Below are 12,630 nucleotides of genomic sequence, written 5' to 3' on the forward strand. Positions count from 1 at the left end.
GGCCAAGGCGAGCCGGAGGGACGCGTCTGGCCTCTCGCACAGGCGCACGCGAATGCTGGGCCTGGTGCGCCTTGCCGTTGCGGTACGGAAGTAATTAGAAAAATAATAGTTCAGATGAGGCGAAGTTCAGTCGTCCTAGAAATGAGCCATTGAGCGCTTCCAGTTCTCCTCGCTGACCAGTGCGTTAGCTGCAGGCGCTCAGAGGCAGGAGCTGGTGGGAGGGGGGCGGCGGGCGGGGGCACTGCTTGCTCCCCGCCAGTGGCCGCCAGTCCAAGCCACCGCTGTTTTCAAAGCCAACCGCCGCTGGTCTGTCCTGTCTTCATTTTGCGCTCAGGAAGCAAAGTCGCGTGTGAGGGAGCCCGTAGTTTTGAAGCTAAATTTACGGTTGCCCACACGGACGCAGGGTGCCTTATCTTGAGAACAAGCTTGCGTGGCGATACAGAAAAGCAATGTTTGCTGGCACTGACGGTCATTTCTTGCGGTTAGGAGTGTGCTCCCGAAACGTTCCCTGCTTCTGCCCATCACTAAGCGCTTTCTCAGTTTAAACTGGCATTTCCTCCTAGGCTCCGAGTGCCGTTCCTTTTTTCTCCCTGCATGAAGATTCATGTGAACCTGAAATGATCACATATAATACTTAAAGTAACCAGATACAAAATCCGTGATGCGGTACTTCCTTCTACATTTTTTTCCTCTGTATTGCATAATGCTAAGCACATTACTCATGCTGAATAGTTGCACGTAAGCCTATAGTTAGGTCAGTCAGCACAAGAATAGTTTTGTCCTGGTAATCATCCTCTTGTGTTTATCTGCTTTCAGTTTTGGGCAGAGGGTTAGCATAACTAAGCAGGCGCTAAGCTGAGTTACTCTGCTCACCTGCCTAACAAAGGCGGGACACTTAAGAGAAAAGCATCCATCAATTCTCGTCTCTTTAAAACTAAACTGAGGCAATATGGAGCAAATGGACACTTATAATGGAGACCGATCAGATAAGGAGTGTTTAGAATAAAAAACTAGTGTAATATGAGTTGATGTCACCTAGCAATTCAAGATCTAATCTGTCAGTTGGTACACTTACAAAAAAAAATTATCTTCTATAGCTTGAATTCAGAATGGTTTTTCACCTCTCGTCAAGGTTGGGGGGAAAACAAGAAAATTAGGAGAGAGATTCCTTCATAGGGAACACTTTTAACTAGTATCTTGAATGCCTAGTCATAAAACTATGCTCGAGGTTTTGGTTACAGCTACAGATGCCAATTTTAATGTGAATCTGTTGATGTCTGTCTTGAAAATGTAGAAGAATTGTGAACAAAAGGTATGTAAAAAACAAGGAAACAAACAAAACCAAACAAAAACCCCACAACCCAACACACCAAACCTCAAGTAATTTTTAAACTCGCCCATGATATATATATGGCTGTTAATTGCACATAGAAATACATCGAGATAGATGGAAAGGACCTGGATCCATTTGTGCCTCACCCCTACAAAGTCACCTTCTGACAGCTGCCAGGTAGAGAACTTTTCCATGAAAATAAGCCCCACACTTCCAAAACTAACATTTTGCCTGCACATGGAATTCCAGTACTGTGTCCTCTGCTTGCGATGCATAGGGCTGCTCCTGTTACAACTCAGGTCCAAAACTTGGTAAGATTACAGCAGTCTGCTGCAAGAGCTGGCAGAAGCACAACACTGAGGCAGCTTCAGAGTCAGCTGCGTATAAAATTCGCGTATTAGCACATGCATCAGGTATTTGGTCTATTCGGAAAACACTGTTGTTCACACTTGACCTCATAGCTGAGATTTTTTTTGGGTATGTATGTTTAACAGAAGAAAATATGGCATAGTTTTTAGGGTGTGTTTTTGAAGGAACGAGCGTGCGAGTGCTGACAACACCACGGCAGAGAGTCCAGCCCGTGCCCAGAGCGGACTCAGACCGTGGAAACCCAGATTCACAGCACTTGTGGTGCCCTGACACACATGACAGAATTTGCTTCTTTAAACTCGCGACAACAAAACATGGAAAGGCTCTGGAGACCAGAGGCCCGCTGCAGTGGCATGTTACGAACCCTTGGTCACGAAGTCTGCCTTAGAGGATTCTGTGCTCTCCATTTTCTCCCTCCCAGTTGCTCCACTCAGCTGTTTGCCTGGCCACTGGCTAAGCAAACCTGTTGCCTTATCACAGAAGGGGGGGAGGGCCATTTGTTTTCTGAAGGACTGGTTTCTTTTTTTTTTTTCCCTGAACCAGAGCGTTTCTTGGATGCTGCTTGGACTACGACCACCTAAGCAATTCACTGAAGGTGTTGTGAGCTCCTGTAGAGGCCAGGAACGTTTCTGCTCTGCTCCAGTGACAAGAAGACAGGAATTTCTTAAGCCAGCTGTGCCCCGGGAGGATTCCTAACCACACTCGGATCATGCAAATAACCACTGTAAACCAGTTAGTACAGTACACATCTGAGGAGCAAACAACAGTCTCTGCAACGATGGATAGGAATATGGTGGGCAGATACCGTTCTGCTGCGGTACCGCTTTTTATAAGCTAGCAAGTCCAGAATGGGCTTCTACCATCTGTTCAGACTTTGTGAACACATCAAAGAACATCCTGAAGTCTCTGTCGTTTTAGCATTCCAGCATCCTTTCCGATACAGTGAAAAAAAATGTAAAAGAAAAACAGATCTTATCCAAGCATGATAAGGAAATAGAGATCTGTTAAATTCTGGCCTTCCTGGAAAGGATTTATATATGATGGAAAAGAAGTTCTGTGCAAAACTGTAGGAGAAAGTGTTCTACAGGACTATGTCACCTATGTCAGAACACCTACTCTTTAAGAGCTTCAAAGTCCACCACTTCTGATACGGACCCCAATTCAGAGAGGATTTATCACAGACTTTACAACAGGGACTTTTGCTATGCTTGATCCAAAGAGAGCTCTGATCAGTCACCCAGTTAAGAAACTGAGCAAGGAGAGGGCAGATACCAATGCCGTGTCTGAATTAATGGGCAGTGCTTCACCACTGAAGATCAGAATAAACTGAAGCTGCCAGGGGCTGATTCATTCTTCCAGGCAGGAGATTCATGCTCATGCTGCTTCCTTCTCTTTGAGGGCAGAGGAACAGGAACCCCCTCTGCAGTTCCGTTTCCTCTTTTCTAATAAAAAATAACCAAACACAACAAACAAACCCACAGTCCTTTACCATTTCTTTTATTTTTTTAAAAGGATTTCCTCACAAGAACTGGAAAACAAATCAGAATCTGTAGGCTGCATTTGTTCCAAGGTGAGGCAGTAACACCAACGGCCTGTGCTAACTAAGCCACAGCCATAGATCTGTTTAGTTGGGTACAGAGGCAAGGAGCAGTCATCCCAGTCAGATTTTGTTTCGCAGATTTTTGAAACTGGCTTAGTCACACTAGGGAAATCTGCTCTAAATCCTTTTGGAGATTAGCTGTTACATAAGAAACAAAAATAAAGATCGAAAAATGGGTTACTTTCCCATAATTTGCAGAAGAGAGATTGCACATCAGTAGCTCCTTAGGCCTTTCCCTCTTCTGTGAGTGATTGCTTCCTTTTGCTATTTATGTAAGTCTGCCTTGTACGCCCCTATTTCTCACCACGTCTTTACAGAACACTTAAGTCTGAATTCTCTTTGATTCAGTTTCTGCCTACCCTGTGCTCAGATTTGTGAAGGAGCACAGAATCACAGTTTGTCCCGTGTCACTAAAAAGGAAGAGAGTAAGTTTTAAGTCCCCTTCGTTATGAGCTCTAGAAATGAACAGAACCCCAGTACCCCAGTAAGTTGCAAACGCCTTCCTGCTAATTGCATTACCAGCAGCTTTATTCAGCCATCTATGCCACTTGTTACCCAAAGCCCTGCGCTCGCTCCCTTATTTGAGGCGAGGTGCTCTTGCTATATCTCGTTCTTTGAGATAAAAATTCCTTAGCTGTGTTTTAAAGCCTTCATCACCACTGTGTAAAGGCCGCACCAGTTACTGGTAGGAAATAATGAAAAGCCCTTTTCCTGCCTTCAGTCAATGGGAGCTGCTTTCACTTGAGGCATCACCTCACCTCATGCAGAGGAAAGAGTAAGCATTACCATTCAGGTCACCTCTTTTGGAGGCAGGACGTGATCTGCTCCAGTTTCCAGACACGGGGTGTGAAGCAGACAAGAACTGAAATAAGGTCAGGCAAGCCAAACAGCCGCAAACAGCACTGAGCAGGAGAAGCAGCTTAGCTAAGTGACAGCTAAGAAACAAACAGTGAGGCTACATCGTACTTCTGAAGTGCAGGGCAACTCACCTGTCAGGAGCGTCAAGCAGTTCTCAGCCCTCCAGCCCCCCGAGACTCGGACATGGAGCCAGGAGGTTGCCTGCAAGGGGGAGGAAGGAGGCTGGCTTGTGGTTAGATGAGGTTAGAGTGGAACTGGGACAGAAACGTCATTATCCAGCTCAACTTCTGCCCAAGATCATTGAGCATAACAACTATGAACAGTGAAGTCAAATAAACTGATGTTAAAGCTTTGAAGAAAATCCTCCCTCAAATGAGTGGGACGGCTCTCTCCAGTATTTGCAGGCAAACACCAGGTTTAGAGGATGAGAGTGGATTGGTTTATCTTGGCCTTTCACCCCACAGACTGCAGGGGCTAGAACTTAGAGGGCTAAAGCAGAAGTCCGTGCAATGGGGGGTTGTTATTGACAGGACAGGTAGGGTCAAGGCACAGAATACTTTCAGATAATAAGCTTCCTTTGGTTTTCTGGGGCTGACCGAGCACATTCCCAAGATCCTACGTAGATCCCTAACACGGTTTCCTTTGGTTTAGATTTCATCAACCAACTCCAAGGTTTCCTTCAGACAGTGCTGCTTGGAAGTCCCCTCTCCTTCCAGTCCTGCCTGGGGCTCAAGGCCATTCCTGTGCCTTTCCTGCTGCCTCAGCTCTCGAACACGGCGGGAGGTGGGAGCAAAACCCGGTGGGATCTTGTCGTTAGCTGTGATTTAGATTTGTTGTAAGTGGCACAACGCATACCCAGCAGCAGGGACTGCAGCAGTTGATGACATCTTGGTGGCTTGCGCAGGTGTTCAAAACCGTTAAGATAAAAATACTCCATTCAGAGTGTAACTTCCTTTAGCACCATTTACAACTCCTCAAAGCCTCAGCACCAGCACCTGCAACCGAAGCGTTTCCCCTCCTCGGCAAAGGGCTCTCCTGGGCCATACCCTCACCCACCTCCAGCTGTGAGCACGGCAGAGGTGAAGCTTCCGACCGAAGGGTCTTGCTCACACAGACCTGCAGTTGCCGATTAAGCATTTGCAAAGCAGCTGCTAACGAAGCCATAGAAGCGCTGCATTGTGATGCAGAGACAGGAGTCGAATTGCTGTTACTTTGGTACTTTGCTCTATTTTGCAAAACGACAAAAGAGACATTTGAAGCAACCGTTGTTTTTCTGGTGGCTTGTACCCCATCTACAGAGCTCCTCGTAGTGACTCCAGTAACATCCCATGGGTTGGTTATGCAGGAACGGGAGGTGGTAAAGTCAACCCTAGGCTCTGGAAGCCTCAGAAGCCTCTCTGTTACACAGCAGTTAAAAGCGAGACCAGGGTTGACACCCACTTTTGAAAAGCTTGTATTCAGAAGAGTGGCCATTTGGCTTTAGTGATAACTCTCACCTTACTGTGCAAAACTACGCTACATAAAAGAAACTGTGTCAAGGGTTTTACATCAACATCTTTGTAAGATCAAAACCACGTCACATGCATAAATGTAAATGCTCTCCAAATCCAATCTCCAAAATCTGTGGGTGGCCGTATGTTTTCCTACTAAACGTGGCTTTTCAGTAGTTATTGTCGTGATTCTCCTCACAGCTTCCACAGTGGGACTCTGCAAAAGTCTTTTTCATTTTTTGGTTGGAAAATGGTGTTTAGTATCTAAGAGCACAACCCTGTTTCAAATACCTCTCCAATACACTTCCAGCAACTCTAACTTACCAAGCATTTTTTCTCGGCCATTACCAAAGCTGTCCAGGGTATGCAGCTGTAAATTAAGACTTATCCAAAGGCAGCCAAGTAGTTTTCACCTATCTTGAAACATCCCATACAGTATCATCAATACCACTTCCCCCCCCCCAAGATTTTCTTTGCAGTTTTGTTTATCCAAGCCATTTGTAACTGAATGTACAGAGTCTTCTTTGCTGTCCTGTTTCTTTTGACACGTTGGCCACAGAGCCATATTCTCTGAATTAATGCCTGTAGTTTTACTGTAAAGTTGATGACATTGCTTAATAGGAATTCCTGGTTAAAAAACCATGAAGACAAAATCTGAATTTCAGCAAAGGTTCTGTACTACCACAGGTCATCCACTCCTCACAACGAGCCACGTTATAATTACAGCACACTCACTGCTGCCCAGCAGCATCGGCACACGATGCCGCGGCATTCGCAGAGATGGCGAGAGACTCTTCAACAACCTGAACAGCGTGAAGCCATGGCAGGTCTCGTTGTCAGGCTACCCAGTAAAACACACACAAATGAAATGAAATTTAAAACAAAAATAGGGAGACTATTCCCTCATACTTCAGGTCCCTGGGGAACGGTGGCTGACTCTTCCCATCTGACACCTTCCCACAGCAGGTCCAGGAGCCGAGGCCAGCCCAGCCGTTCTGCACAGGGCAGGCAATGGAAAGTCCGCAGGGCAGCAGTGACAGTGCCCCCCTAGCCCACCCTTTGGCACCCAGCCTTCGTGCTGACAGGGAGGGTACAACAGAGCCCAGTGTAACGGCTCGCCATCTGCGTGCTCACCATCGTGGGAACGACTGCAAAGGCCAGAAAAATCTCCACGTCCTTTGCTCCATGGAGAGCCGAGCTTGCCTTCGGTTGGGCCTTGCACGTCGTGTGCCGGGGCTTGCACACCCTGGGAGGCAGAACAGATTCTGTTCTGAGTAGTGACTTAATGCTACGGCAGCAAATGTGGCCAGCTCTTGTAAAGCTTCATCCCAGCATACACCGCTTCAGCTGGAGGTTTCACATGGACGTGGTAGTCAAGTGTCTGCATTCACCGCCCACCCAGTTACAATTCGGTTCTAGCAGCCCATTGTATTTAAATCTTGGGTCATCTCAATAGAAACAAACATAAAAGCTAATTTCAAAAACCCTTGTCTTAGGTTAACAAAAATGCTTTGAAAACCTGAACAAACTATTTGTGCTGTCGTTTTGGGCTGCACATAATAGCTAACAAAAATAAACATTGGGGCATTGCAGTCAAAACTAACCAGGAAATACCAAGAGATTTTAAAATACTCAATAAAAAAAATTGAAATATTTTTATTGAGCTATGAGCTTTGGATCAAGCCCCAAATTTTAGTCAGTATTACGTTTCAAGTCCCACGTATCAAGGCAGTGAGAAAAAGCTGAACGCTTAACAAAAAAATTGGCTCTACGGGTTTTCCTTAATTTAGCCTTTTTCCTATAAATTAGGCATGCAATTCCCGTTTTCTAAACAGTAACATTCCAGAACACATCGTTAAGCCCCCTTGTAATTCTCCCACGTATCAGAGCAGCGAACAGCTCTGCCGTTGCAAGACAGACCCTACATGGAAGCTACAGGAAAGTTACAGAATACCGACACTTGGATCTATTCCACAGCTCCTTTCCAGGTAACTTCTTCATAAAAATCAGCTCGCAAGGCATCTTTGTCCTGCTGCCAACTCCCTTCTCAAATCACCTGTGCTCCTCCTCCCTTTATCTGCATCCTTCCTTTCTGCCTCTTCACTCAGCCCAGTTTCAGTGTCCATGGAATTTCTTCTGTTTAAGATTCTGAAAATCAGTGTAATTTGAAAAAAATCTTCCTAATTCAAGCTGTCAAAATTTGATGACCATGCTAATTATTTTTTCACATTTATTCTGAATAGAACCGATTGTAGCTTTTTAAAAAACCCTAGACCTGCAGAGCAGTTGTTTTGTCATCTCGCTAACAGGATTTTAACCCTTTAATGCTCCTCAGTGGTTAATATTCGAATTGCTATTCTAGCTATAGCTTTTATAACATTTCTCCCAAAGTTACAAGGCATACAGTACACCTTTTAGAAGCCAACATGAAGCATTTAAGCTCTTTGCTTGCCATTATTTGTCAAGGTGTTTGCTCTCCATTTCAGCTGAGAAGGTGCTATTTGTGACCCACTTCCAGGCTCTTCTTGGATAGTTCACACACTGGACCTGGAACCAAAACCACCTCCTTACGAGGACTGAGTGTGTAGCAGCTCTGAGTGAAATGTGGTCAGCCTCCTTCCAGCCAGGGCCCCGTGGAGCCGCATGCCAAGCGCTGCAGCCGTCAATTGGATCCGGCTCCTCCAGTCTCACACGACTTGGGTCAAGGTTGGGTAACAAACCATCTGCTCGGGCAAGTCAGGCAGCCTGGTTTGCAACAGTCACCAAACCAGCCATTTCAGGCAAGACAGACCAGTTTGCAGGCAAACACCCCACCACTTCAATTTCCCCAGCTCAAAACCCCTCCCTGTAAGTGCAAATGGGAGCCAGAAACACGCCTGTCAGAATCCCCGTGTGTGAGCTCTCTGAAACACTGAACTCACAACGGCAATAAACCTCTCTTCTGTGATGAATGCTTTACGGATTTCTAGTCATCGCGTATACCTAATCCTAATTTATTACCAGAAAATAGCAAAACTAACAGAGTTTAGTTTTATAATTAACAAACTTTAATTTATACAAACAGTAGATTTTTATTTCCTCTCCAATTAAAATATATGTTACCCTTATTAACACTCGGGTTCAGTGAGCAACAGCTGAGTAACAACAAACGAGCAATAAAAAGCAACCTCCCATCGTTATTTTGTTTTTCACGCAAGAATCCAATACGCTGACCAAGGAACAACTGGACTGCAGTTTATTTTTACACATTCGTAACACGACACCAGCACATAACCACAGCACACATTGAAAACGTAGAAAAAGCAGACATTAAATGTCTGTGCATTGGGTCTGTCACGTGGAAAACTCTATCTGGAATGTTCTGTACACGAAACCTATGAGTGTGCAGGGCTCAAAGATAAAAATACGACACACAACGCATTAGTAGCTCCACAAAATAAGGAAGTCACATAACTGAGTAGAGTGATCGTAAACCAGCTGTGCGTCAATACAAAGCTGGGATATTTTGCTTGCCTATTGTTTGTCAAGGTGTTTGCTCTCCATTTCAGCTGAGAAGGTGCTATTTGTGACCCGCTTCCAGGCTCTTCTCGGGTAGTTCACACACTGGACTTGGGACCAAAACCCAAAGATCCGGTAAGAAATCGTTTATTAAGCATTTGGAGGTGACTCTCGCTAGAATAGCTCTTGACTTTTTTATTGAAACACTGCAAACTGACAAGAACAAAAATGAAGATTTCTAAAATTACTCGTGAATTTTAAAATATTAAAAAATGAAGCATTTTTATGGAAATAGCACCTAATCTCTTATGAAAAACCAGACGAACAGAACGACTGCCAGGTGGAAGCAGAGAAGTGAGCTATGATAATGCTAAATGTTAACAAAACCACAAGAAGAGAAGTCAAACCATGAACACCTTTTTGTGTAGGGGGACAATTTCAACACGAGACTGCTCCTCCAATGAAAGGCACAAGGTGCCTAAAAATCTCCTTCATTTCTGTTGAGTTCTCTTTTAAGGAATGAAATTATTGTACATTTTATATACAGGGAGATTTCTGTGAAAAAACAGATGGCTAAAACCAGTTTACTGGAGCCAATTTGTACATCTGAACCAGAATAAAATGGGGAGAGATGAAATTACTGCACATTTTATATACAGGGAGATTCTGTGAAAAACAGATGGCTAAAACCAGTTTACTGGAGCCAATTTGTACATCTGAACCAGAATAAAATGGGGAGAGACAGGAACCGTGTATCAAACATAACCTGACAAAGCAGCAGGAGCAAACACAAGGTGGTTGCAGCAGCAGCAGCAGGTTTAATGAGTTCTCTGAATTATGTCACAACCAGAATTACAGACATGAGGCATTGTCCACCAATGGTTTTGAGAAGATAACATCTCAGTTTTAATATACATGTACCTCGTATTTGTTGAGTTCACTCATTTACAAGTGTTATATAGGGCCAGACGCTTTATACAACTCCATTTACATGAACTTCAGTCATACAGATTCCTACCGAAGTGAAACGAAGGATTCACACATAAATAAAGCTTTGCATTGCTTAGGCTTTTCCAAATGAAGCCTATAAACTGAAGTTACATAGTATATATTATATTTACCTTTCAACATTGGTTTTTACATACAAAAAATCACTTAAGGAAAATAGCTTTATAAATGTTAAAATGTATTTAGAATTTGACAGCAGAAATCTCTCAGTACTGCCATACGACACCCTCGAGTTAACTGCAGCTTTTACATTGCATTGCACGTCGTAAAGCAGGACACATTTGCATCCCCAGCACCGTGTGTCTCACTAATACATGTAAATCTCCTGTCTTTTCATAATGTCTGTACGACACAGAGGACATGTGTCAAGTGCTCCCGCACAGCCCTTACAGGCAACTAGGTGACCACAGGGAATGAGGACCACTGAGATGTCCTTAGCCATGCAGATTTTACAAAGCTTTTCTTCCTGCAAGCGCCTTAGCTTCTCTTCAGTACTGAGATCTAAGAAAAATAAACACAGAGAGAGAAGTTAGCACATTGAGCACCATCAAATATCTCCCTTTTCCTACACACAAGGACAAGGTTTTCTTCATAAGATTTAAAAGTCACGCCTTAAAAAAGGAAATAAAAATTACACGAGAGAGGAAACCAAGCAGCAGCTCGGGAGCCTCTTCCCTCCCCGCCCCTCAGCTCATCACTACGTCCCAGGTCAATGCAGGCAGGGAATCCAGCTATCGGTATTTGCAAGAGCTTGAAATAACTACGGGATTTAGGATATGCACATTTCCATCAGAAACAACTCTCTTCACAGTCTTCCCACCGACAACTTTCCCAAAACCTCTACAGAAGGTAAAAGAAAGGGCTCATTGACACTGGTTAAGTAATTTGGATTGGTTTGTTTTTTCCAGATAGCTTCCCCAATGAAAAGAATGAGGATGTGATTTCCTCCCCCACCCGTTTTCAAAATGCCCATACTTCAAGTGCTTACAAATTTGTCACACAGAAAGAATCAGTTTTTCACTGCACATGAGCTCTTTGTTATTCCAGCACATGCAAACTTCTAAAGCCTTCCCTGCCGCTTGGGGAAAACTGCACAGCCGACCACAGCAATACTGCACATCTTCATTGCGAGTTCTTCTTCCCCATGATCTCCCTTAAAGTCTTATTCAACAGAGAGAGCTGGTAACATCTCTGCCATCATGCCAACCAGATGGTCTTTTCCCTCCCTATGAATTCATCCATATGCTTGTCTTAAACTACAAGTTTAGTGTTTAGTTTGGATTTCTTTTGTGTCCGAAAATAAATCTCTAAGTTACCATACTGTAACTTCACTTTAAATAAGACTTGGATCATAGGGGAGAATAAACAGGTAACAACAACAAGGTCTATTTCACGGACTAAAGAGCTGATATGAAAGTACACACAGAGGTTTTGTAATTGAATAAGCTCATCTTGCCCAACTGGGATTTCATTTGGTTCTTCTTCCCTTGCATTTTCTTTATGAGCACTTAAGTCTGCTACCAGATCCTCAACAGATGTGTGACTTTCTCCAGACATCTGCAATCTCTTTTCCATGGTGTTCCTAATCTCAGACAAACTGAAACCCATGTCTATGGCACTCTGTACCAAAGGATTCTGTAAGAGATCATCTAAAACAAGAAATTAAAACAAACAAACAATAGCAACAAAGAAAAATTTAACAAGGATTAATGTGATCATCGGACAACATTCACTGTAGTACTCTAAGACACCTTTGCAAATACACAGCCAAAGGAACTACGAATTGAAAGCTTCGCTGGTTGTAGAAACTGCATTGTCAAAACATTCAAGACTGCAGAGTTGAGATTCTTCCATCCTAGCTTTCCCAGTCTCTCTTTATTTACAATAAAGAAATCCTCCTAGATCTACTACTCACATCAACTACTTCAACTCCTTAAATAACATGTCTACAGAATTAACACCATGAATTCCATAGCTGAACAGTAACTGAAATGCATGCACAATTCCAAGGCACGATAGATACCCAAGCATTTAGTAACAGAACATTCATTTTAATGCAGCTCAAGGCAGAAATATTGTGTCCATGTTGAGAGAAACCAGTAAATAGTTTGCACTTCTAAAACCAAACCAGCAGTCAGCAAGCCTATCCATGACAAGGCACAATGCTACTTTGGGAAACCATTTTTCAATCTGTTGGACCTTCCCCTTCCTCATTTCAATGTACCTTTTTTGAATGGATTTGTTAGCACTGTGTCTTATTCTTCTGTTACATGTAAATAACTAATTTCTTCTTTACTTACCAAGACTGTTCAAAGAGTAAAGTTTCTAACTTAGTTTTCACTCTCACAGATGCGCAGCCACTCGTATTGCACAGCTCTCATTCCCTGATGAAGCTGCTTGACTGTCTTCCCACCACCCCTTTAACTGCCTTGTCCTCTTACTGCTTGGTCTTTGTGGAAAACATTGCAGGAATG

At 43.7% G+C, this 12,630-nt stretch overlaps 1 protein-coding gene across 1 annotated transcript in view; it reads right to left on the reverse strand.

Annotated features, from left to right (window-relative positions):
• Positions 1-10,463: 10,463 nt before the first annotated feature.
• Positions 10,464-12,630, reverse strand: part of XIAP (X-linked inhibitor of apoptosis) — an 8,026-nt gene continuing 5,859 nt past the window's right edge. Inside the window, exons 5-7 of the mRNA XM_010180076.1 lie at positions 11,618-11,805; positions 11,473-11,482; positions 10,464-10,657 (exon numbers count right to left, since the gene is read on the reverse strand). Coding sequence (XP_010178378.1) covers positions 10,464-10,657; positions 11,473-11,482; positions 11,618-11,805 — 392 coding nt within the window. The remainder of the gene's footprint in view (positions 10,658-11,472; positions 11,483-11,617; positions 11,806-12,630) is intronic.

This window comes from Mesitornis unicolor, unplaced genomic scaffold (assembly GCF_000695765.1).
Source record: "Mesitornis unicolor isolate BGI_N332 unplaced genomic scaffold, ASM69576v1 scaffold5860, whole genome shotgun sequence".
Classification (NCBI taxonomy): domain Eukaryota; kingdom Metazoa; phylum Chordata; class Aves; order Mesitornithiformes; family Mesitornithidae; genus Mesitornis; species Mesitornis unicolor.